The 27,132-nt window shown below is 42.9% G+C and overlaps 1 protein-coding gene across 1 annotated transcript; it reads right to left on the bottom strand.

Moving 5' to 3' along the window:
* Positions 1-373: 373 nt before the first annotated feature.
* Positions 374-18,890, bottom strand: LOC120310759 (ly6/PLAUR domain-containing protein 2-like). The gene is made up of 3 exons (XM_039349529.1): positions 18,709-18,890; positions 4,563-4,682; positions 374-706 (listed from the first exon to the last, which is right to left on the bottom strand). Exons 1-3 carry the CDS (start codon positions 18,782-18,784, stop codon positions 504-506), a joined length of 399 nt encoding a protein of 132 aa, XP_039205463.1. The 5' UTR covers positions 18,785-18,890; the 3' UTR covers positions 374-503.
* Positions 18,891-27,132: the final 8,242 nt, after the last annotated feature.

The raw sequence follows: 27,132 nt of genomic DNA, 5'->3' as shown, positions 1-27,132 counted from the left end.
CCAGATGTTCAGACTGGATTTGGCATTTTGTCTACCTATCGAGTCCTTACCCAGGACCTGGGATAGGCAGATGTGGATGTTTGACGGTATTACAGATATCGTCGCAGGATGGAAGCAGTTCCTAATAAGGCCGCCTTTTGCAATTGACTAATAGCGAATTTGTCAATGCCGATGGTGTTCAAGTGGTGCTCCAGTTGTTTAGGGATTATTATTATTATTATTATTATTATTATTATTATTATTATTTTGCCTACTTTCACTTTCAAATGTCTTCAAGAAAACAACCCAGCTCAGAGAACACCAAGGACCCCACAGTTCAGCCCTGAGCTACAAATATTCTTTTCCATTTATGTTTGCAGTAACTTTCAGACCGTTTCTGTTCCCATTTTCTTTATTTGAGACAAACAGGTGTCCAGGAATAGGAAGAGAAGACAACCCATCGTTGAACCCATGTTCTAGGAAAGTGAAGTAGGCTCTCTGCCAAATCATGGAGAAATTCAGTCTCAGCTGAGGAAGAGGAAGAAAGAAGCCAGAATTCCCCCCAACAGGGTGTAGCTGATCTCTAGCCAGGAGGCCCCATCATGGTTGCAGAGGTTGGTGTGGCAACAGGTCACCAGACGCGTGGAACCAATTTCATCTATCTCGGAAAGGTTGCACGACCGAGAACAAGACCGTGTGACGGTGAGTTCACCCACAAAAGGGTAGACTGCCAAACAACAACAAACAAACAGAAATTTCAGAGAATTTGGGCATTTCTTTATGGCACATGCCCACAGAGACCCATGTATCATGCTAAAATTGATCCCATGTCCTCCAATGTCTTCTAATAAATTATCTGAAAAAAACTCAGAGAACAGCAACTAAGATGCTCCAAGGCCTGGAGACCAAAACATACGAACAACGGCTGCAGGACTTGGGTTTGGCTAGTCTAAAGAAAAGAAGAAATAGGGGAGACATGATAGCAGCATTCCAGTATTTGAGGGGCTACCACAAGGCAGAGGGCGGTCAGGTTGGTCACCAAAGCACCAGAGGGCAGGACAAGAAACAATGGTTGGAAACTGATCAAGAAATTAAAGAGAAAGTTCCTGACAGTGAAGACAATCAATCATGGATGCTCCATCACTGGAGATTTTTAAGAAGAGACTAGACCAACGGTTCTCAACCTGTGGGTCGGGACCCCATTTGGGGTCGAACGACCATTTCACGGGGGTCACCAAACAACGCAGTCCGCCATTTTTTTCCCCTTTTCCTTAGCTGTGCTACTCCCTTTTATTCTATTGGCTTTTGAAAGCCAATAGAATAGACTCTCTTGAATAGAGTCTAATTCCATTGGCTTTCAAAAGCCAATAGGAATTGTCCAGGCTGTCTCTGCCCTGCTGAGCCTGCCAAAAGTCCCATTCTGCAAACGGTGCTGCACCCGTTGAGTAGTCCTCGACTTACGACCGGTTGAGTGGTCCTAGACATACGACCGGTTGGGGGTCATGGCATTAAAAAAGTTGAGAACCACTGGACTAGACAGTCACTTGTCTGAGATGGTATCGGTTCTCCTGCTTGAGCAGGAGGCTGGACTAGAAGACCTCCAAGGTCCCTTCCAGCTCTATTTTATTCTAAATAATTTCTGGACCACCTTGGAAGGATGAGAACTGTAGGACATCTTCTCTGATGGATACTCAGATTAGGGGAAACCTAACGAACAGAGGCTTAAAATTATAGAGATCCATTCAGGTATTGCTTAGGGGGGTTGACTCCAATTCACCACCGCCAACTTACAGGAGCCAACTTGCCATGGTCAACTCGCTGCAAGAAAAAAACTAGCTGTGGGACAACCATTTCACTAATATCAAAGACATAGTGGAATAGAATCATTAAAGAAAGGATGCAAAAGGAGGGTAAGAATGAAGTGTGAATGACAAAAATTAACATATTTTTTAATTTACTTTAAATAATTAAATAGAACTGTCCAATTGTCCTGCAGCATCCAGTTTTGGTCACCACGGTGTAAAAAAAGATGTGGAGACTCTAAAAAAGAGCACAGAGAAGAGCAACAAAGATGATCAGGAGACTGGAGGCTAAAACATATAAAGGTTTCTGGAGGCCAGTTGTTCCACTGGTTAATTGTCTTCGCTGTTAGGAATGTTCTCCTTAATTCCAAGTTTCTTCTCTCTTTGATCAGTTTCCAACTACTGTTTCTCATCCTGCCTCTGATGCTTTGGTGAATAATGTGACCCCCTCTTCTTTGTGGCAGCCCCCCAAATACTGGAACACTGCTATCATGTCACCCCTATTTCTTCTTTTCTTTAGACTAGCCAAACCCAAGTCCTGCAGCCGTTCTTCGTAAGTTTTAGTCTCCAGACCTTGGATCACCTTAGTTACCCTTCTCTGAATTTTTTCCAAACTCTCAACATCTTTTTTGTGATATGGGGATCAAAATTGGTTGCAGTATTCCAAGTGTGGCCTCACCTGGGTTTTATAAAGTGGTACTAATACTTCGTGTGATCTTGATACTATGCCTCTATACAACCCAGGATTGTGTTAGCTTGTTTGGCTGCTGCTGAGGAAGTGAAGGTGGATCTGTGGGTCTTCTTCTGGGGAGGATTGGGCACACCTGGGCCCTCAAGGCTCATTCTGAGCTGACTTCCTCAAGACTTTGCAGGTGGACGGACAGATTTCCTGTTTGGAGTTCCCCCTGCCCCCCAACTGATACTTCCAGATGTGGCTTCCCACCCAGGTGGCCCAGCTTCTTCTAACACGCTCACTAGGTTTCCTCTTTCTGTTCCCACTGTTGGAAAACGTCTATTTCTCCCAAATGCGCTTTTTTTCAGGAGGCAACTGGACTTTCTTGTTTTTAGCTTCTTGTTAGCTTCTTCAGTTCCGACTGGATGGATGAGAAGCGAAAGGTCTTCAAAGAAAAAACAAAGGAAGTCTAGTTGCCTCCTGAAAAAGCACCTTTGGGACAATTTGGGACAATTCTCTATAGAGAATCTCCATAGACATTTATCCTGACGATAAGGAGAAAAACCATCCACTCAATTTTCCGGCTCACCAACCTGAAAAAAAAAATTTTAATTTTTTTTTTAATTTTATTAAGTACAAAGAAAAGAAAAGATTAAAAACATTGAACATGGTAAATTGTCTTTGACTGACATCTCAGTCCATATTGTACCTTAATTACATATAAAATACCTATATACAACTATACATTTCTAGTCTCCGTCTCAGTGTATCTCTTTACTGTGACCTCCATTTTTCTTTCCCTCCATCTATAAAATTTATTCCATATTCGATAAAGTTCTGTTTCTTCCTGATTTTTTTATCTTTTAGTTATCCTATCTAGTTCTGCGCAATACATAATTTTCTTTATTAGTGCTTCCCCACTCGGCACTTCCATTGCTTTCCACTTTTGAGCAAATAGTATCCTTGCTGCTGTGACCACATGGATAATTAAATATATGTCCTCTTTATTTACATTTTTCTCTAGTATTCCTAATAGTAGTGTCTCCGGTTTGTATTGAATGTTTTGCCTAGTCATTTCTATTGCCCAATCCCAGACCATACGCCAGTACATCTGTGCTTCTCTACATGTCCATCATACACGAAAAAAGGTGCCCTTTTCTTTTTTACATTTCCAACACATAGACGAATATCCGTTATACATTTTGGCTAATCTGGCTGGAGGGAGATGCCATCTGTAAACCATCTTATACAGGTTTTCTTTATATGATGTCGCCACTGTGATTTTGTTATTTCGCTCCATACTTGCTGCCATTGATCCATATTTATATTATATCCTAGATCAGGGTTAGGCAACCTTGGCTCTTTTATGACTGGTGGACTTCAACTCCCAGAATTCCTGAGCCTGCATGGCTAAGCATGGAAACATCTCCCTTTCCCCTCAGCATGGCTGGCTCAGGAATTCTGGGAGTTGAAGTCCACGAGTCATAAAAGAGCCACGGTCGCCTACCCCTGTCCTAGATCTATTGCCCATGTCACCATTGTTTCTTTAACCTGCTCCTCATATAGCTTATATTCCAACAGACCAACCTGGAAATGTTTGAAAAGACAGGTGGGCCTACTTCTGCACTGTATGCTGCGTTAAATTTGTGTCCTGTACCATATTTTTTTAAAAAATATATGATATTTCTCGCATGAGAAAAGCACATCTTCCTTCCCCTGTCCTGGCCACTTTCTACAGGAGGACATTTGAGAACATCCTGTCCTACAGCATCACAGTCTGGTTTGGAAGCATCCCTGCTTCAGAAAGGAAGGCGGTGCAGAGAGTGGTGAGGACGGCAGAAAAGATCATTGGCAGTTCCTTCCCTCCCATTCAGGACATAGCACAGAAGCGTTGATTGGGCTGGGTCCATAAGATTCTCTGCAAAGGATCGACACATTTTGTCGTGTCCAGGCTCGAAGGGTATGTGAGGATGATCCAGAGGCACACATTTTTAATCACTTTTTTTTCTTAGAATGAGGAGCGAGGAGGAAGAGGAGGAAAAGGCTACTCCATTTGATCTTGACCTGCAGAAATTGAGACTTGGGTTAATTTTGCCCTACCACCTCACCTTCTTCAAGAGAGTGCATGATCGTCATACACATGGTTTGGTTCGGCATACACTTAGCCACACTTAGGCATTTCTCCGGTCTGGTGGGCTCCCGGCAGAAGAAACATTGAAGCGTTTGGGCTGTTGTGAAAAAAAAAGAATTACATATAAGTACCTAGCACAGGGGTAGGCAACCTTGGCTCTTTTATGACTCATGGACTTCAGCTTCCAGAGTTCCTGAGCCAGCATGGGGGAAACTATGGCCCCTTCATGACTCGTGGACTTCAACTCCCAGAATTCCTGAGCCAGCCTGGCTCAGCTTGGAAACCTCTCCCTTTCCCCTCAGCGTGGCTGGCTCAGGAATTCTGGGAGTTGAAGTCCACGAGTCATAAAAGAGCCAAGGTTGCCTACCCCTGATCTAGAAGTATTAAAAGAGGAGAGAGAGAGAGAGAGAGAGAGAGAGAGAGAGAGAGAGAGAGAGAGAGAGAGATGCAACTGGATTAATGTTCATTTAATCTTCCTTAGATAGGACACAGAACAAAAGGGTTGGAAGGGACCTTGAAGGTCATCAAGTCCAACCCCCTGCTCAGGCAGGAAACCCTATACCATTTCAGACAAATGGCTGTCCAGCCTCTTCTTCAAAACTTCCAGTGTTGGAGCACTCACACCTTCTGGAGGCAGGTCATTCCACTGGTTAATTGTTCTAACTGTCAGGAAGTTTCTCCTTAGTTCTAGGTTGCTTCTCTCCTTGGTTAGTTTCCATGCATGACTTTTTGTCTTACACTCTGTAAAGCAGTGGTTCTCAACCTGTGGGTCGGGACCCCATTTGGGGTTGAACGACCATTTCATGGAGGTCGCCAAACAACGCAGTCCGCCATTTTTTCCCCCTTTTCCTTAGCTGTGCTACTCCCTTTTATTCTATTGGCTTTTGAAAGCCAATAGAAGAGACTCTCTTGAATAGAGTCTAATTCTATTGGCTTTCAAAAGCCAATAGGAATTGTCCAGGCTGTCTCTGCCCTGCTGAGCTCGCCAAAAGTCCCATTCTGCAAACGGTGCTGCACCAGTTGAATAGTCCTCAACTTACGACCGGTTGAGTAGTCCTCAACGTACGACCGGTTGGGGTTCGCGGCATTAAAAAGGTTAAGAACCACTGCTGTAAAGAAAGGGGGAAAAGGGAAAGGGAAGGGGAAAGGGGAAAGGGGGAAAGGGGGAAGCGGAAAGGAGAAGAGGAAAAGGGGAGAGGGGAAGGGGAAGGGGAAAGAGAAAAAAGAAGGGGAGAGGGAGAGGGGGAGGGGGAAGGAGAAGAGGAAAAGGGGAAGGGGGGGAAAGGAAGGGGAAAGGGGAAAGGAGGGGGAAGGGGAAGGGGGGGAAAGGAAGGGGAAAGGGGGAAGGAGAAGGGGGAAGGGGGAAGGGGTTGGTGCATTAAGGGGATTCCCTATGGAAATTCTCAGTCATCCAAGTCCTGGCTGTCTCAAATGTGCTTTTGCAAAAGGCAACTGGAACTGGGTTTTTGTTTGTTTGTTTGTTTTTGAGGAGGAAGAAGAAGTCATTTCACTTCGCATCCAAGGAGCTTCTTCAGTTCTGACTGAAGATGGTTGGGATGATGGAGAAGGATTAGTTCTGACCAACTAATGTCAGAACTAACCCTTCCATTCTCCATTCTCCCCCTTCCCCCTCTCCCTCCCCTCCCTACCATCCAGTCAGAACTGAAGAAGCCTCAGTTAGGTGGGAAGTGAAAGGTCTTCAAGGAATAACCAAGAAAGCCCACCTCCGTTTGGGAAATGCCCCGTTGAGATATTAAAGGGGGGGGGTGTTAATTTCTAATAGACCTGTTGTCATTCAGCGAGGGGGTGGATCTGACCTCTGAGAACAGAGCTTGAAGCTACTCGTCTACACAATGGTTTCTTTCATCTTTTATCAGTGTGTGTATCAATCACTGCACCCTTCTCACAAGGCTAAGATAGGACGCAAAAAACTTGTGGTCTGTAATTATTGTCAACAGCGAATCACATAAATGTGTCAATGCCAAATCTGGCTCCAGGTGGAATTTGCAAACAGAGAGCCAGATCTGAAATGACCACAAGCCGGTAAAAATTTCAAGGCCAACACCACAACTTCCAAGATGTGAAGTTTACGTTTTGAAGAACTGGAGCATTCTTGATGGTTTTGACTGTCTTGGGGTTTGGTGAAACCCTGGGAAGGTCAAGGATGTAGCCAGATTGTCCATGCAATTTTCTTGTGGTTATGTATGGTCAGGATTCAGTGTAAGATCCTCCCAACACCCTTATCTAAATCAGGGACAAGCCAAATACACCAACATATTATTAAGGAAGGGTGTCACCGCTGCTAACATCGGATGTTTTGCATAGACAACAGATGGAAATGTAGCCATCTTTTTCCCCTTTCACTTTTAGAGTTAGATGATGCTGGGGGGGGGGTGTAATGTGAATGAGAGTCTAGCTCAGTGGTTCTCAACCTTTCTAATGCCGCGACCCCATAATACAGTTCCCCATGTTGTGGTGACCCCCAACCACTTATACATCACTGGGTGCCAGGGGCGTGGCCAAAGAAAAGGGGGGAAAATGGCGGACAGCCTTGTTTGGCGACCCCTGTGAAATGGTCGTTCGACCCCAAATGGGGTCCCGACCCACAGGTTGAGAACCACTGGTCTAGCTAGACATAACAACACTAAACTTAGCATGAGAATCAAGGTTACTGTAGCCAGAGCTGATAAAGAATTGGCTGGAGAGCTGGAGAGGAAGCCCGAGCTTCAAGCTAATTGGGGAATGTGATTTATGACTGTTAATTGGGGGAGGGAATTATGCTTTGATACTAGGTGCCCGGGGGGAGGGAATTCAGTTTTTGGGTTTGATTATGCAGTGCCGATATTATGCTACTCGAATAAAAGATTCTTTAAGGTAAACAATGCCTCGAAGTTCTTTTGAAGAGTGTCATCTGTCAGAACCATGACATTGGGCTTGGAAGTTAAAATTTGCTGTCCCAAAGGTGCTTTTTTTTCCCCAAAAAGGCAACTGGACTTTCTCTGTTTTTATTTGAAGGCATTTCCACTTCTCATCTAAGAAGTTTCATTCAGAACTGAAGAAGCTTCTTGGATGAGAAGTGAAACATCTTCAAGGAAAAAAAGAGAAGGTCCAGTTGCCTTTGGGATAACCATGACCTGGATGACTTCCATAGATATTAACCTTTGCTGTTGATTTAACAGCTAACTACTCTCTTTTTATATATAGTAGGTAGAGGAATCAGCATCAGAATAGAGCTGGAAGGGACCTTAGAGGTCTTCTAGTCTAACCCCCTGGTCAAGCAGGAGACCCTACACCATCTCAGACAAGTGGCTGTCCAGTCTCTTCTTTAAAACCTCCAGTGATGAAGCACGCACAACGTCTGAAGACAACTTCTATTCCACTGGTTAATTGTCCTCGCTGTTAGGAAGTTTCTCCCTAATTCCAGGTTGCTTCTTCCTTTGATCAGTTTCCAACCGTTGTTTCTTCTCCTGCCTTCTGATGCTTTGGTGAATAATGTGACCCCCTCTTCTTTGTGGCAGCCTCTCAAATACTGGAATATTTGGGTATGGAATTGGGTATGTCTAGTTTAATAAAGAGAAGGACAAGGGGTGACATGATAGCAGTCTTCCAATATCTCAGGGGCTGCCCCAAAGAAGAGGCAGTCAAGCTCTTCTCCAAAGCACCTGAAGGCAGGACAAGAAGCAACGGATGGAGACTAACCAAAGAGAGATCCAATCTAGAACTAAGGAGAAATTTCCTGACAGTAAGAACAATCAACCAGTGGAACTACGTGCCTCCAGAAGTTGTGGGTACTTCATCACTGGAGGTCTCCAAGAAGAGATTGGACAGCTATTTGTCTGAAATGATCTAGGGTTTTCTTCCTGAGCAGAGGGTTGGACTAGAAGACCTCCAAAATCCCTTCCAACTCTCTATTCTATCCTATCCTATCCTATCCTATCCTATCCTATCCTATACTATTCCATTCCATTCTATTCTATTCTATTCTATTCTATTCTATTCTATTCTACATTCCATTCCATTCCATTCCATTATATTCTATTCCATTCCATTCCATCCCATCCCATCCCATTCTATTCTATTCTATTCTATTCTATTCTATTCTATTCTATTCTATTCTATTCTATTCTACATTCCATTCTATTCTATTCTATTCTATTCTATTCTATTCTATTCTATTCTATTCTATTCTGCATTCTATTCTGCATTCTATTCTATTCTATTTCAACAAGGCCATCTCAAAGTAGCCATGGGACAGCTTGCCATGGAAAATTCCACACAGGATAACTCAATGTTATCCACCACTGATTCTTGGACATAATTTCCATGTGGGCAGGGAGGGAATGATATTTACCACACTGAGTTACCCCACATGGAATTTTCTTTGACCAGTTGTCCCAGGGCGAGTTGGTCATAGTGAGATGGCTGTGGTGAATTGTTCTAAACCCATAGTGTCTAGTAGCACTTTTCATCTCCTCTCAACCTTGGCAACAATTTTAAGGTATGTGGACTTGAGCTTCCAAAATTCTCCATGAAATTCTTGGTGCTCTCTGAGCTTCATAGTTTTCTTGCAGGCATTTCATTACACAACTAGGTACAGTAGTGGCCAAAATTGTGAAAACCATTTGGGAAAAGTGTATTTTTGAGATCGGATGGCTAATAACACCACTTTTTTGGGGGGGAGTAGTGCCGTAAAATTATATATCAATGGAAAGATAATGTAATCAAGAATGTAATGCAACATAGTTTATTCAATTATCTGTATTGTATTCTATGAAAAGTTATAGCCAAATAACCAGGAAAAAGGAAGCACAACTTGCTTAGGTTGATCTCAGGTAGCTTTCCTTCATCTGATTGTAGCCAATGAGCCTGAGTGTTTAGAGAGCCAATCGGGTGTTATCTTGTTTTAATAATAATAATAGTAGTAGTAGTAGTAAAGTTGGAAGGGACCTTGGAGGTCATCTAGTCCAACCCCCTGCTCGGGCAGGAAACCCTACACCATTTCGGACAAATGGCTGTCCAGTCTCTTCTTAAAAACTTCCAGTGTTGGAGCATTTACTGCTTCTGGAGGCAGGCTGTTCCACTGATTAATTGTTCTCACTGTCAGGAAGTTTCTCCTTAGTTCTACGTTGCTTCTCTCCTTGATTAGTTTCCACCCGTTGCTTCTTGTCCTGCCTTCAGGTGCTTTGGAAAATAGCTTAATTCCCTCTTCTTTATGTCAGCCCCTGAGATATTGGAATACTGCTATCATGTCCCCCCTTATCCTTCTCTTCGTTAAACTAGACATACCCAATTCTAGCAACCGTTCCTTATATGTTTTAGCCTCCAGTCCCCTAATCATCTTTGTTGCTCTTCTCTGTACTCTTTCTAGAGTCTGAACCTCTTTTTTACATCGTGGTGACCAAAACTGGATGCAGTATTCCAAGTGTGGCCTTACCAAGGCATTGAAGAGTGGTATTAATACTTCACGTGATCTTGATTCTATCCCTCTGTTAATGCAGCCTAGCACTGTGTTGGCCTTTTTGGCAGCTGCAGCACACTGCTGGCTCATATTTAAGTGATTGTCTACTAGGACTCCGAGGTCCCTCTCACAGTTACTACTATTGAGCATGGTGCCACCTATGCTGTACTTGTGCATTTGGTTTTTCTTGCCTAAATGTAGAACCTTGCTTTTTTCACCATTGAATTTCATTTTGTTAGTTACTGCCCAGTGTTCAAGTCTGTCCAGATCCTTCTGTATCTGAAGCCTGTCTTCTGGAGTGTTGGCTATTCCTGCCAGCTTGGTGTCGTCTGCAAATTTGATGAGTTCCCCATCTATCCCTTCATCCAAAGTTTTGGCCATGAGCCAATCAGATCACAGTAGGATCCAGTGATTGATGTCACGTATTGAAGCTGAGGGGAGGACATTGCTCAGTGTGTTGTGTGATCAAAACTGGACGCGCTATTTCAAAGGTTGTCTTCAAAAGTGGTAGTAATATTTCTCCTGACTGCAACTCAGCCACAAGACCTTGCAGATTCTGCGCCGATAAAACCTTTGCATTGGGATCAGTCTTGTTCGCCCGTGATACGAAATAAACATTTTTTATTTATTTTTTTGGGCAACTTTCCTTTCTCCCCGACAGTGTTTATTTCCTGCAATTTGATCTTCCCTGTTCCTGGTCCATTCTTTAGCGATTAGCTGCTCTGTTAACCAAGTTTTTTTGTTGACCTAACTTAAGGGATTGCAACAGCTCTTTAGAGCTCCACTTGCGTAAGAGACGATAGGTGCAGAAATTCTTAACGATTTAAGCTGGCAGTTCTCAAGGGAAGATTTTAATCCTGGGATTATTGGGAGCTTAGAAGGTAGAAATGGAAGCATTTAGTGACCGTTCGAAGTCACAACGGGACTGAAAATCGGGACTGGTGACTGTTTTTCCCACTTATGACCATTGCAGCGTCCCCACAGTCATAATGATAATAATAAAATTGGAAGGGACCTTGGTGGTCATCTAGTCCAACCCCCTGCTCAGGCAGGAAAGCCTTCTGGAGGCAAGTTGTTTGATTGTTAAAACAGGAAGTTTCTCCTTAGTTCTAGGTTGCTTCTCTCCTTGATTAGTTTCCATCCGTTGCTTCTCGTCCTGCCTTCAGGCGCTTTGGAGAATAGCTTGACTCCCTCTTCTTTGGGGCAGCCCCTGAGATGTTGGAACACTGCTATCATATCCCCCCTCATCCTTCTCTTCATTAAATTAGACATACCCAATTCCAGCAGCCTTTCCTTATATGCTTTGGCCTCCAGTCCCCTAATCATCTTTGTTGCTCTTCTCTGTACTCTTTCTAGAGTCTCAACCTCTTTTTTACATCGTGGTGACCAAAACTGGATGCACTATTCCAAATATGGCCTTACCAAGGCCTTGTAAAGTGGTATTAATACTTCACGTGATCTTGATTCTATCCCTCTATTAATGCTGCCCAGCACTGTGTTGGCCTTTTTGGCAGCTGCAGCACACGGCTAGCTCATATTTAAGTGATTCTGGATACTGGAAGGCTGCTATCATGTCCCCCCTCATCCTTCTCTTTGTTAAATTAGACATACCCAATTCCAGCAACCGTTCCTTATGTGATCAAAATTCGGACACTCAGCAAGTGACTCATATTTATGACATTGCAGTGTTCTGGGGTCCTGTGATCCCCTTTTGCGACTACCTGGGTAGGGCATAACATTTATCTTTTGGTGTCCCAGAGGATGATCCAATCTGAACTGCAAAACCTAGGGCAGCCCATTCCTTGAGTGTGTAGCTCTCTGTTGCTCTCTAGTGATGTTTACAGCTCAGTTTTGGTAGCTGTAGAAGAGTGTTTGTCAACCGTGGGACGTTCAAGTTGGATAGACTCCAAATCCAAGAATTCATCAGCCAGCCAAAAGAATTCTGGGAGTTGAAGTCCACCCAGCTTAAAGTTGCCGAGGTTGGCAAACACTGTCCTAAATAAAATAAGTAGAATTTAGAGATAACTGTGTCTACAGGAAAAACATTCTTAAGGCATTTAATTGTTGTATTAAGGGGTCATCATTGGTGCTCTCTGAGCTTGGTTGTTTATTTGCAGATGATCCATGACCCAACTAGGTAACATCATCAGTGCTAGAAGGGAGTGGGGTTTGCAGGAGGGAGGAGGAGGAGGAGGAGGAGGAGGAGGAGGGGAATTATGGAGGCCTTGATGCTTTCTGAAGTTGGTTGTTTTCTTGCAGACGTTTCTTTATCAAACCCTACTCCTTACTAGTACTGATGATATTACTTAGTTGGGCAATGACAGGTCTGCAAGAAAACAACGAGAGAGAGAGAGAGAGAGAGAGAGAGAGAGAGAGAGAGAGAGAGAGAGAGAGAGAGAGAGAGGGAGGGAGGGAGGGAGGGAGGGAGAAGGAGAAAGAAAGAAAGAAAGAAAGAAAGGGAGAGAGAGAGAGAGAGAAAAGAGAGAGAGAGTGAAAAAGAAAGAAGAAAAATAAGAGAGAAAGAAAAAGACATAGAGGGAGGGAGGGAGGGAGGGAGGGAGGGAGAAAGAGAGAAAGAAAGAAAGAAAGAAAGAAAGAAAGAAAGAAAGAAAGAAAGAAAGAAAGGAAGGGAGAGAGAGAGAAAAGAGAGAGAGAGTGAGAAAGAAAGAAGAAAAATAAGAGAGAGAAAGAAAAAGACACAGAGGGAGGGAGAGAGAAAGAAAGAAAAAAAGAAAGAAAGAAAGAAAGAAAGAAAGAAAGAAAGAAAGAAAGAAAGAAAGGAAAAAGAGGGAAAGAGAGAGAAAAAAGAGAGAGACAGAGTGAGAAAGAAAGAAGAAAAATAAGGGAGAAAGAAAAAGACACAGAGGGAGGGAGAGAAAGAAAGAAAGAAAGAAAGAAAGAAAGAAAGAGAAAGAAAAGAAAGAAAGAAAATGAGAAAGGAAGGAAGGAAGGAAGGAAGGAAGAAAGAAAGAAAGAAAGAAAGAGGGAGAGAGAGAGAGAGAAAAGAGAGAGACAGAGTGAGAAAGAAAGAAGAAAAATAAGAGAGAGAAAGAAAAAGACACAGAGGGAGGGAGAGAAAGAAAGGAAGGAAGAAAGGAAGAAAGAAAGAAAGAAAGAAAGAAAGAAAGAAAGAAAGAAAGAAAGAAAGAAAGAAAGAAAGAAAGAACGAGAAAGATGATGACTATACTAAACTGTCCACAAGAAAACCACCAAGCTCAGAGAGCACCAAGGACCCTCAGTTCAGCCCTGGGCTACAAAGATTCTCTTTTATGAGACAGCGTACTTCATTCTTCCAGCTGAGGATTGTTTGTTTGTTTTGTTGAGATGCTGACCCCCTATAATTTCCAAAACATAATATCAGATGAATTGTGTTATTTTCTTCACAAACCCGGGATTCTGAAGCCAAGACTCAGAGCTATGCCTGAATGTAGGCTTCCTTCCCCCCTATTTCCAGAAAACCCATAATCATGATTGAGGTGGCAGTTTTGGTGAAGCTTTTGTCTAATTTTGGAATCCCCCTCCAGAGAGGGGTGTCCCGAACTGCAGGTAAACAAGCTTCAAGGATACCGGTTGAGCCAGATCTGCATAATGGCAACTAAATCATGTGATGAACGGTTGAGGGAGCTAAGTATATCTTGTCTATTGAAGAGAAGGAGTGGAGGGAGCAGGATAGCTGAGAGAGAGGGGGGGGGAGATGGATGTGTCTGTGGAGTTTCTGAGTCATCTAGCTCATAGTTGTCTCAAAGCTGGGGTGAGATTCAAATACGTGAATAACCGGTTCTCTGTATGGATGTCACTTCCGGAAGTCCATTCAGGGCCTGGGCAACAAAAAATTAGCTACCCAAGATTGTGGAAGACACAGACCAACTGTAGGGATGAGAATAGGATTTTTATCTGTCTGTCTATCTCTCTCTACTCTATCTCTATTTCTCTATCCCAAGAATGACATCTTTGTCCCAAAAAATGCAGTGCCAGGAAGAGCTAAAATTCTGCGGACAATCCTCAAACTCTCATGGTTCTGACTGAGGTAGACACAGGAATTGGATATGTCTAGTCTAATGAAGAGAAGGATGAGGAGTGACATGATAGCAGCGTTCCAGTATCTCAGGGGTTGCCCCAAAGAAGAGGGAGTCAAGCTATTCTCCAAAGCACAGGCAGGACAAGAAGCAACAGATGAAAACTGATCAAGGAGAGAAGCAACCTGGAAATAAAGAGTGCAGAGGAGAGAAACAAGGTTGATGAGGGGACTGGAGACTAAAACAACAACAACAACAACAATAATAATAATAAAGTTGGAAGGGACCTTGGAGGTCTTCTAGTCCAACCCCTTGCTCAAGCAGGAGAACCTATACCATCTCAGACAGGTGAATGTCCAATCTTTTCTTAAAAATCTCCAGTATGGAGCGCCCACGATTTCTGGTGGCAAGCTGTTCCACTGGTTGATTGTCCTCACTGTCAGGAAGTTTCTCCTTAATTCCAGGTTGCTTCTCTCCTTGATCAGTTTCCAACCATTGTTTCTCTTTGGAGAATAGCTTGACTCCCTCTTCTTTGCGGGCGCCCCTGAGATATTGGAACACGGCTGTCATGTCACTCTTCGTCCTTCTCTTCATTAAACTAGACATCCCCAATTCCAGCGACCATTCCTTGTTTGTTTTACCCCCCCAGTCCCCGGGTGATCTTTCTTGCTCTTCTCTGTACTCTTTCTAGTGTCTCAATGTCAGGAACAGTTGCAGGAATTGGGAATGTCTAGTCTAACAAAGACAAGGATTAAGGAGGACATAATAGTAGCAGTCTTCCATTATTTGAAGGGCTGTCACAGAGAAAAGAAGCTTCTTGGAGAAGAAGCGAAAACATCTTCAAAGAAAACCAAGAAAGTCCAGTTACCTCTTGAAAAAGCACCTTTGGGACAGCCAAGACTGGGATGACTGAGAATCTCCATAAACAAATGCATCGGCATAGGTTACGTGGTACCTGGCTCAACAGTAGTAATTCTAAGAAGGCTCTTGGATCCTAGTGGGACAATCTGTAAGGACCCACCCCACTTTGCAACTTAAGAAGACAGAACTCTTGGAATAGTTCTTCCAACAGGCATCCTTTATTAAGAGAAAATGGTTGCAGGCGTTCTAGACAAGACTTGGGGTCCAAGCTCTCCCATTCAAGGTTTTAAGGGGGTCCCCAGTAGCCCCACCCAATCACCCCCTTCTTCCAGCGACAGTCTCAGGCATTACACTCCCACCCCCTTTTCCTTACTGCTGGCTGGATGGAGACTTCAGAGAGAACTACATGAAAGGTAATAGCCCCCTTTGTTATGGTTAGTCCTTTTGGTGCTATCCATATCCAGTCCCTTTGAAGTGTACTGAAGGAAGTGAGAGCCATAAAGCCCCTTTGTTCACCCCCCTTCCCTTCATCGTATGACAGAATCCAGAGAAGGCAGAAATGGGGTTTTCTATAGTTGATAACTAGAGATGAAATATAATTGGATTCTGACACAATCACTGAAACATGAGCCAGCCACATGCTGCAGCTGCCAAAAATGCCAGTGCATTAACAGAGGGACAGAATCAATATCACGCAAACAATTAATACCATTTTATAAGGCCTTGGTAAGGCCACACTTCCAGATCCTGAAGTCGAAACTCAAATACTTTGGCCACCTAATGAGAAGGAAGGACTCACTGGAGAAGAGCCTGATGCTGGGAAAGATTGAGGGCAATAGAAGAAGGGGATGATAGAGAATGAGGTGGCTGGATAGAGTCACTGAAGCAGGAGGCGTGAGCTTCAATGGACTCCAGAAGATGGTAGAGGACAGGAAGACCTGGAGGAACGTTGTCCATGGGGTTGCGATGGGTCGGACACGACTTTGCAATTAACAACAACAACAACAAAGGCCATACTTGGAATACAGCATCCAGTTTTACTCACCACTGCATTAAACAGAGGGATAGAATCAAGATCACACGAAGTGTTAGTACCAGTTTATAATGCCTTGGTAAGGCCACACTTGGAATATTGCATCCAGTAAAGGTTGCCAGGATATAAATAAAGATATTGAAACTCTAGAAAGAGTGCAGAGAAGAACAGTTGATTAGGAAGGCTAAAACACTGAAGAACGGTTGTAGGAATTGGGAATGTCTAGTTTAACGAAAAGGACGAGGGGGGACAGGATAGCAGTCTTCCAATATTTGAGGAGCTACCATAAAGAAGAGGGAGTCAAGCTATTCTCCAAAGCCCCTGAAGGCAGGACAAGAAGCAACGGATGGAAACCAATCAAGGAGAGAAGCAACCTAGAACTAAGGAGAAACTTCCTGACAGTGAGGACAATTAACCAGTGGAACAACCTGCCTCCAGAAGCGGTGAATGCTCCATCACTGGAAGTTTTTAAGAAGAGACTGGACAGCCATTTGTCCGAAATGGTATAGGGTTTCCTGCCTGAGCAGGGGGTTGGACTAGATGACCTCCAAGGTCCCTTCCAACTCTGTTAGTCTGTTAGTCTGTAATTTTGAAGGGAAGATTATGCTTCTCCTACTTGATCTCCTGTTTACACCTCTCTCACCTTTTCCCAGATTTTAAGTGCACCTCTGTTTTACGATGATCAATTCTCATTCCAGTTCTGCCAGTCACTACATTGCCAAGCGGTGGTGGTGAATCGGTTCCATTGCCCGAGCAAAATGACTAGAGACCTCATTGACAAGGGACAGTGCAGTGTACTTGCAACGGCCCAGAGTAACAACAGAATAAAATATTTGTCTCTCAGGGTTGAACTGCAGGGTCCTTGGTGCTCTCTGAGTTTGGCGGTTTTGTTGAGGACGTTTCATGATCCAACTAGGCAACATCTTCAATGCCAGGAGGGGGTGGTGCTGACTCTCTCGGTGTGTGTGGGAGTGTTCTTGGTGGTTCCTTGATTGAACTTGATTACTGTTGATTATTGATTAAGCAATAGATATCAGCCTAATCAAGGAACAATGAACAATAAACAGAGATCAAATCCCCAGTCCCTTCCAGCACTGATGATGTTAGCTAGTTGTGTAATGAAATGCCTGCAAGAAAACTGTCAAGCTCAGAGAGCACCAAGGACTTCTTGACCTGCCTCCAGGTGCTTTGCAGAATAGGTTGACTCCCTCTTCTTTGGGGCAGTCCCTGAGACACTGGAATGCTGCTATCATGTCATCCCTCGTCCTTCTCTTCATTAGACTAGACATTGCCAATTTCTAGGAGAGATCTGTATCTACCTCAGTCAGAGCCATGAGAGTTTGAGGATTGTCCGCAGGATTTTTGCTATTCCTGGCACTGCATTTTTGGGGGGACAAAGTCAAAGATAAAAATCCTATTCTCACCCTTATGGTTGGAGAAATTTCCTGACAGTGAGGACAATTAATCAGTGGAACTCCTTGCCTCCAGAAGCTGTGAATGCTCCAACACTTGAAGCTTTGAAGAAGAGACTGGACAACCATTTGTCTGAAATGCCATAGGGCAGTGGTTCTCAACCTGTGGATCGGGACCCCATTTGGGGTCGAACGACCATTTCACGGGGGTCGCCAAACAACGCAGTCCGCCATTTTTTCCCCCTTTTCCTTAGCTGTGCTACTCCCTTTTATTCTATTGGCTTTTGAAAGCCAATAGAATAGACTCTCTTGAATAGAGTCTAATTCTATTGGCTTTCAAAAGCCAATAGGAATTGTCCAGGCTGTCTCTGCCCTGCTGAGCCCGCCAAAAGTCCCATTCTGCAAACGGTGCTGCACCAGTTGAGTAGTCCTCGACTTACAACTGGTTGGGGGTCGCGGCATTAAAAAGGTTGAGAACCACTGCCATAGGGTTTCCTGCCTGAGCAGGGGGTTGGACTAGATGACCTCCAAGGTCCCTTCCAACTCTATTATCCTATGTTATCTATGTTCTATGAGTGAGAAGAAGTTGAGAAGTTCTCTGTTTTCTTGATTACAATTCCCAGCATTCAAAGTGCCTTAAAGTCTCCAGATCTTCAATGTTTGATGCAGCTTTAGAAGATGGGAGAATTCTGGAAAGCAAGTAGGCTTTCCATGAGTGTTTTATCTGGAATATCTTTCCATCTTCTAGATCAAGGAACTTGCAGACTGGGAGATCAAACGGTGACGTGTTGCAAGTCCCTTAGAGTTACTTCAACTTGGGCTATGGCCGCAATACATTCCATCTGGATGGAGAAATGGTCAAATGCTTCCTCGTAATCCAATCAGTCCAAACTAATGTACAGTTTGGTAATTGAAGTTGCCAACACATCTTTCCCTTTGTGTCCTAATGTAACTCCTAAGCACCAAGCCTGGTAAAGAATTCTTTCCTTTGGGAAAAAAATGCTCCCTCTACCCAGATGTCTCCTAACTGGAGGTTTTCCAGAAGAGACTGGACAGCCACTGCTCCAGGATGCTATAGGGTCTTCTACCATGGACCCAGGGGTTGGACTAGAAGACCTCCAATGTCCCTTCCATTCCTATGGTTCGATGTTCTTCTGGTGTGCCTTGTGATCTTCTCTGTGAACTTTGCCAACTTTAGCTCTGAAACGTCTTCACAAAAGAAGAACCTTGGAAGTATATCTCATTTTTCTTTCCAATGCTGCTACAAATGCAATAGAAGGCCATCTCGTATTTCTTCTTCCTAATCAGAAAAGGAGCGATTGATTTAAATAAAAAGTTCTTACCGAACTCCGCAAACAAAACAGCTGTCAGCAGAACGGTCACCACCACCACCCTGCCTCTCGTACGGGTCTTCACCATCTTAGATTCCAGTTTGCTGCCCACCGATCTTCAGGCTGTACAGTCCCAATCCTTTGTTCTTCTCCCTTGCAAATGAATTCCCCTTGTGATACACAAATACTGTGCAGTGGGGGAAAAAGTTGTTTTTCAGTCTGGAAGGATTAGATGATCCAAAACCAAACAGACACACCTTCTCTCTTTGTTCCCTAGTCACTCTTGTGCAAAAAACATTGGTTAAGATTTCTACACTGTTCACAAATGATCCGTTCTTTCTGTCCTCATCAACCTCATCATGTATTGCTATTTACCCAATGAATTATCTGATCATGTTTTGCAATTTTGACTATTCGATATTTCTCAAGGATCTTCTAAGGAAATTAAAGATGTTATCGTAATATACAATACAATGTTTTGTAGTTGATGAGTTGAGATTCTATCTGTTCCTGTTGGCTCCTGGTACTTTTCAGAGCTTTTGAGATGGCACCAAGTGTAGTAACCTTTAGTAGATTTACTACAACTGTCTTTCAATGTATCTGTTCCTGTTGGGTCCTGGTACTTTTCAGAGCTTTTGAGATGGCACCAAGTGTAGTAACCTCTAATAGATTTACTACAACAGTCTTTCAATGTATCTGTTCCTGTTGGGTCCTGGTACGCTTCAGAGCTTTTGAGATGGCACCAAGTGTAGTAACTTCTAGTAGATTTACTACAACTGTCTTTCAATGTATCTGTTCCTGTTGATTTCTGGTAGTTTTCAGAGTTTTTGAGATGGCACCAAGTGTAGTAACCTCTGGTAGATTTACTACAACTGTCTTTCAACATATCTGTTCCTGTTGATTTCTGGTAGTTTTCAGAGTTTTTGAGATGGCACCAAGTGTAGTAACCTCTGGTAGATTTACTACAACTGTCTTTCAATGTATCTGTTCCTGTTGTGTCCTGGTACATTTCAGAGTTTTTGAGATGGCACCAAGTGTAGTAACCTCTGGTAGATTTGCTACAACTGTCTTCCAATGTATCTGTTCCTGTTGGGTCCTGGTACGCTTCAGAGCTTTTGAGATGGCACCAAGTGTAGTAACTTCTAGTAGATTTACTACAACTGTCTTTCAATGTATCTGTTCCTGTTGTGTCCTGGTAGTTTTCAGAGTTTTTGAGATGGCACCAAGTGTAGTAACCTCTGGTAGATTTCTACAACTGTCTTCAATGTATCTGTTCCTGTTGTGTCCTGGTACTTTTCAGAGTTTTTGATGGCACCAGTGTAGTAACTTCTAGTAGATTTACTACAACTGTCTTTCAATGTATCTGTTCCTGTTGATTTCTGGTAGTTTTCAGAGTTTTTGAGATGGCACCAAGTGTAGTAACCTCTGGTAGATTTACTACAACTGTCTTTCAACATATCTGTTCCTGTTGTGTCCTGGTACATTTCAGAGTTTTTGAGATGGCACCAAGTGTAGTAACCTCTGGTAGATTTACTACAACTGTCTTTCAACATATCTGTTCCTGTTGATTTCTGGTAGTTTTCAGAGTTTTTGAGATGGCACCAAGTGTAGTAACCTCTGGTAGATTTACTACAACTGTCTTTCAATGTATCTGTTCCTGTTGGGTCCTGGTACATTTCAGAGTTTTTGAGATGGCACCAAGTGTAGTAACCTCTGGTAGATTTGCTACAACTGTCTTCCAATGTATCTGTTCCTGTTGGGTCCTGGTACGCTTCAGAGCTTTTGAGATGGCACCAAGTGTAGTAACTTCTAGTAGATTTACTACAACTGTCTTTCAATGTATCTGTTCCTGTTGTGTCCTGGTAGTTTTCAGAGTTTTTGAGATGGCACCAAGTGTAGTAACCTCTGGTAGATTTGCTACAACTGTCTTTCAATGTATCTGTTCCTGTTGTGTCCTGGTACTTTTCAGAGTTTTTGAGATGGCACCAAGTGTAGTAACTTCTAGTAGATTTACTACAACTGTCTTTCAATGTATCTGTTCCTGTTGATTTCTGGTAGTTTTCAGAGTTTTTGAGATGGCACCAAGTGTAGTAACCTCTGGTAGATTTACTACAACTGTCTTTCAACATATCTGTTCCTGTTGTGTCCTGGTACATTTCAGAGTTTTTGAGATGGCACCAAGTGTAGTAACCTCTGATAGATTTGCTACAACTGTCTTTCAACATATCTGTTCCTGTTGTGTCCTGGTAGTTTTCAGAGTTTTTGAGATGGTACCAAGTGTAGTAACCTCTGGTAGATTTACTACAACTGTCTTCCAATGTATCTGTTCCTGTTGGGTCCTGGTACATTTCAGAGTTTTTGAGATGGCACCAAGTGTAGTAACCTCTGGTAGATTTGCTACAACTGTCTTCCAATGTTTCGTCCATTTTATTTGAAGGTGTGTTTCTCCAACAGTTTTTTTCCTTATTTTTTTCTCATTTAATTCTTCTATCTCCAGCTACTATGGTGTTAATTATCCACACTTGCTTCTTTGTAACTACAATCATATATGGTTTATTAATGTTTATTGACTGTTTATCAATCTGCACCTGGAAATCCCTTTGGGATCGTGTAAAAAAAAGGTTCAATCAATCAATTTCAACTTCTCGCAAAGTTGGATTTGATTGACTGAACTTTTTAGTCCCACCCAGTCTGCCGTTACCACTGAAGCCACGCCCACCCAATGGGCCATGCAATTTGGGCACTCGGTCTCTAGAAGGTTTGCCATCACTACCCTATACTATACCTGTACATTTGTTTTTTCTTGCCTAAGTATAGAACCTTACTTTTTTCACCCTTGAATTTCATTTTGTTACATAGCGCCCAGTGTCCAAGTCTGTCCAGATCCTTCTGTATCTTAAGCCTGTCTTCTGGAGTGTTGGCTACTCCTGCCAGCTTGGTGTCGCCTGCAAATTTGATGAGTTCCCCATCTATCCCCTCATCCAAATCATTGATGAAGATGTTGAAGAGCACTGGGCCCAGGACAGAGCCCTGGGGCACCCCACTACACACCCTTTGGTTCTTGATCACTTTTTCCATATTGTGATTCTACCAATTCTCCACTGCTGGTAAGTTATAATTCTAAAATTCCAGTCCAACGGCCACTGTGTTGTGTCTTTCCAAATATACCATTTGGTCAATCATTTTACATTGCTATCTTCTTAAAGTATTATTTTTAATCACTAGATAGATAGATGACAAATGGGACTTTTCCAAAGCGCCTGAAGGCAGGACAAGAAGCAGTGGGTGGAAACTAGCCAAAGAGAGAAGCAACCTGGAACTAAGGAGAAACTTCCTGACAGTTAAAACAATTAATCAGTGGAACAACTTGCCTCCAGAAGCAGTGAATCTCCAACACTGGAAGTTTTTAAGAAGAAAGTGGACAGCCATATGTCCAAAATGGTATATGTTTTCCTGCCTGAGCAGGGGGTTGGACTAGATGACCTCCAAGGTCCCTTCCAACTTTATCATTATTATTATCTATCTATCTATCTATCTATCTATCTATCTATCTATCTATCTATCTATCTACATTTTTAATTGTACCCATTGTACATTTTAACACACACACTCACATATAGCAAAGTATATAAAATACATGTATGTGTGTGTTCGTATGCGTCTATCTATCTATCTATCTATCTATCTATCTATCTATCTATCTATCTCATTGTGCCCATTTACACTTTAATACACACACAAATATATAGTATTTTTGTTTGTTTGTTTTATGTGTGTGTTTATCTATCTAATTGTATCTATTGTACACTTTAATACACACACACACACATATACATTAAAGTTCACAATGGATACAATTCACACACACACATATCTTAACAAGCTCTCTCTCTCTCTCTCTCTCTCTTTCTCTCTCTCTCTCTCTTTCTCCCTCCCTCCTTCTTCTCTCTCTCTCTTTCTCTCTCTCTCTGTTTCCCCCTAAGCAAATAAATGGTTGATATATTGCATGCATTCAGCTGGAGTGATTCAGAAGGAATTGCTCAAACAAACCAATCCAGGTATGTCTTATGCTTTGATTCTTCAACTCAAACCACAAGGCATTGCAACCTCAGGTGTGGAGGCCGATTTGCTCAGAGAACTTTCAAAATTCTCGTTGCATGAAGATGTTCTAGCACTTTGCTCCAGGGTAAGTTTTGAGTTTGGGCCAGAATACAAGATGTGGACATAAACATGATCAAACCTCATTTATAAGCCCAAGAAGGCAGCTAGTCACAGTTGGTATCAAACTACCTGATGGCAAACTTTAGTAAGTAGGTAGACCTAGGTGAAACACAACATTAAAAAAAAAAAAAACTAAGATTCTGTCCCCAAGGTAATTTTCAGGAGGCAACTGGACTCCTTTCTTTTTCTTTCAAGAAGTTCAAAGCTGAAGAGCCGAAGAAGCTTCTTGGATGAGAAACGAGGTGTCTTCAAAGAAAAACAAGGAAATCCAGTGACCTCCTGAAAAAGCACTTTTGGGACAACCGAGACCTGGATGACTGAGAATCTCCATAGATATTTAGCTATGCATTTTGGGATGGATGGACCCCTTTTAAATGGTGCGGAAGGATGAACGGATCTCCAGAAAGTATTGCAGGCTACAGGAACCATTTGTGCTTCAGTTTGAGATGCAGACAACACATTGGCGCTTGTCTTCAACCATGAAGGGCCCCAAGGCAGAAAACATTCTGCAGCCAGGAAGGCTCCACACCCATGTAATAATTACTAGGAACTGCTTCCATCCTGCGACGATATCTGTAATAACATCAAACATCCACGTCTGCCTATCCCAGGTCCTGGGTAAGGACTCGATAGGTAGACAAAATGCCAAATCCAGTCTGAACATCTGGCTGACTGTGCGATGATCAATAATAATAATAATAATAATAATAATAATAATAATAATAGTAGTAGTAGTAGTAGTAGTAGTAGTAGTAGTAATGAAACTCAAATACTTTGGCCACCTAATGAGAAGGAAGGACTCACTGGAGAAGGGCCTAATGCTGGGAAAGATGAGGGCAATAGAAGAAGGGGACGACAGAGAATGAGATGGCTGGATGGAGTCACTGAAGCAGTAGGTGTGAACTTAAATGGACTCCAGAAGATGGTAGAGGACAGGAAGACCTGGAGGAACGTTGTCCATGGGGTCGCGATGGGTCGGACACGACTTTGCAATTAACAACAACAACAATAGTAGTAGTAGTAAAGTTGGAAGGGACCTTGGAGGTCATCTAGTCCAACCCCCTGCTCAGGCAGGAAACCCTACACCATTTCGGACAAATGGCTGTCCAGTCTCTTCTTAAAAACTTCCAGTGTTGAAGCATTTACCACTTCTGGAGGCAGGTTGTTCCATTGGTTAATTGTTGTGTCAGGAAATTCCTCCTTAGTTCCAGGTTGTTTCTCTCCTTGGTTAGTTTCCATCCGTTGCTTCTTGCCCTGCCTTCAGGTGCTTTGGAGAATAGCTTGATTCCCTCTTCTTTATGGCAGCCCCTGAGATATGTATAATAAACTAAATAAATAATATGTACAATAAACTAACTAAATAAAATTCCCTAGGATACTGTAGATTCATGCCTGATCTCCACGTTATTTCCTCTTTTTCCCCTTCCAGGGTTTCCCTCAGTGCGAGGGACTATTTAAATACAGATTATTTTTCTGACTCTACCAAGTGCCATGGACGTGACTGACGGTCCAGTGGAACCGAATCAATCAAAAGAGCTATTTTTTTTTGTCTTCTCCAACTGGGTCTTCTTCAGCAAGGAAAAAAAGCAACAAGATGACCAGTTCTTGCCCCTCAAAGGGCCTCTCCTGTTCTTCAAACAATAAGACAAGGAATCTTAGTTGAGCAATAGACAACTTGGTTACTGGAGAAGCCAGCTCAGATTCTCTTAGCAAGAAAAGAGAGGACAACCTGGCCCCTTTGCGGTCAGTTGATGAAAACAATAAAGAAGGATCTAATTTCCAAACAGTTTGAATGAATCATCTGAGACCATTCCAGACAAACCACCTTCTTCTAAACAAAGGTCTCTCTGATGGTTCATTAAACCTGAAAAGCCAAGACTTCATGTGTGTTACAAAAGTTTTTTTTCACTTCTCTGAGATTATCCCATCATCCTTTGACCAGTTTGAGCCTACTTCAACTTTTCCGGCCAACAGCCCAGAGGAGCCTTGGAAAGATCTCCTTGGATATGCCAGCTAGGGAAGATGGGAATTGTGGTCCAAATGCCCCTGGAAGGAGAGAAACTTTTGGACATGTTGGCTAGGGAAGATGGAAATTGTGGTCCAAATGCCCCTGGAGAAAGCTTTGGACATGTTGGCTAAGGAAGATGGGAATTGGGATCGAAACACCCCAGGAAGGAGAGAAATCTTTGGACATGTTGGCTAGAGAAGATGGGAATTGTGGTCCAAATGCCCCTGGAGAAAGCTTTGGACATGTTGGCTAAGGAAGATGGGAATTGGGATCGAAACACCCCAGGAAGGAGAGAAATCTTTGGACATGTTGGCGAAGAAAGATGGGAATTGGCATCCAAATGCCCCTGGAAGGAGAGAACTCTTTGGACATGTTGGCTAGAGAAGATGGGAATTGTGGTCCAAATGCCCCTGGAGAAAGCTTTGGACATGTTGGCTAAGGAAGATGGGGGCTCGAAAACCCAAGGAGAGAAATCTTTGGACATGTTGGCTAGGGAAGATGGAAATTGTGGCCCAAATACTAGTGGAAGGAGAGAAACCTTTGGACATGTTGGCAAAAGAAGATGGGAATTGGGATCCAAATACCCCAGGAAAGAGAGAAACCTTTAGACATGCTGATTAGGAAAGATGGAGGTTGTGGTCCAAATGCCCCTGAAAGTTCAGGAAGACTGGATTAGCCCTCAACTGTATTCTTAAACAGCCCTACTTTTGCCCCACACAGATCCCAACTAGACATGACACTCACAAAGCTGGCTGGTGTGGCAGTACTGAATGTCAGGAGGTGCCATTTCATAACAAAAAGTCAATAAGTTCCAACTAGATACTGAATCCACAACCTAAGCCTAACCCGTGTAATGTATACCTCTGTGACTCTGTAACCTCAATAAAATTTGTCATGATTATTTCAGAATAAAGAAGGATACTTGTACTTCCGCAGGTCAAAATATTGTTGAAAGGTGTAGAGGCTTTGAGGAAGACTAAACAAGAATAGATGTTTACTACAAAGCACCTGAAGGCAGGACAGGAAGCAACAGATGGAAACTAATGGAGAGAACCAACCTAGAACTAAGGAGAAGTTTCTGGACAGTGAGAACAATCAGTGGAACAGCTTGCCTCCAGAAGTTGCGGGTGCTCCAGCATTGGAGGTTCCAACAAAAGATTGGACAATCATTTGTCTGAAATGGTATGGCGTTTCCTGCTTAAGCAGGAGGTTGGACTAGAAGACCTCCAAGGTCCCTTCCAACTCTTATTCAGTTATTCTATTAATATAAATTGAGTTCTCCCTTTGATGGGTCCTTTTTAGGAGAACATCTCACTTATCCTGAGTGAACTCCTAATTTTCTTCTAGATTCTTTCCAGCTAGACCTTATTCCTCAAGAATAAATCACTACCTTAGTATATTTCTTATGATAGGACCCATATTTATCTGCTAACAAATTGCTATGCTATTCTTGTAGGGAGGCTTCACCGTTTCAGGAAGCAAAATTACTCCTGCCAACCATTGTTTTCTTAACATCCCTTCTTTTTCTCCTTCCATTCAACCATTTCTGATTCTTAGAGTCAAATCCCTGCAATTTCCTTGGCAAGGCTTTTCAGAGGTAGTTTGCCATTGCCTCCTTCTCGGGGCTGAGAGAAAGTGACTAGCTCAAGGATATCCGGCTGGCTTTGAGCATAAGGCAGGACTAGAACTCACCATCTCCTGGTGATTGCCCCAAAGTCACCCACCATCTCCAGCTGGCTTTCATGCTTAAGGCAGGACTTGAACTATAATAATAATAATAATGATGATGATAATAATAATAATAATAATAGTAGTAGTAGTAAAGTTGGAAGGGACCTTGGAGGTCATCTAGTCCAACCCCCTGATCAGGCAGGAAACCCTACACCATTTCGGACAAATGACTGTCCAGTCTCTTCTTAAAAACTTCCAGTGTTGGAGCATTTACTACTTCTGGAGGCAGGTTATTCCACTGATTAATTGTTCTCACTGTCAGGAAGTTTCTCCGTAGTTCTAGGTTGCTTCTCTCCTTGATTAGTTTCCACCCGTTGCTTCTTGTCCTGCCTTCAGGTGCTTTGGAAAATAGCTTGATTCCCTCTTCTTTGGGGCAGCCCCTGATATATTGGCAGACTGCTATCATGTCCCCCCTTGTCCTTCTCTTAGTTAAACTAGACATACCCAAATTCTAGCAACCGTTCCTTATATGTTTT

Source organism: Crotalus tigris, unplaced genomic scaffold (genome assembly GCF_016545835.1).
Source record: "Crotalus tigris isolate CLP2741 ecotype Arizona unplaced genomic scaffold, ASM1654583v1 scf7180000018291.410847, whole genome shotgun sequence".
NCBI lineage: Eukaryota > Metazoa > Chordata > Lepidosauria > Squamata > Viperidae > Crotalus > Crotalus tigris.
This window is presented reverse-complemented; position numbering and strand designations above follow the sequence as displayed.

What these genes read in the sequence shown, in the direction of transcription:
- LOC120310759 (XM_039349529.1), bottom strand. Translation starts at nt 18,784, where the DNA reads ATGGTGAAGACCCGTACGAGAGGCAGGGTGGTGGTGGTGACCGTTCTG. An exon ending in TGTTTTGTTTGCGGAGTTCG is followed by an intron (nt 4,683 to 18,708) that starts GTAAGAACTTTT and finishes TTTTCACAACAG; the next exon opens with CCCAAACGCTTCAATGTTTC. An exon ending in CATGCACTCTCTTGAAGAAG is followed by an intron (nt 707 to 4,562) that starts GTGAGGTGGTAG and finishes GTTGTTTGGCAG; the next exon opens with TCTACCCTTTTGTGGGTGAA.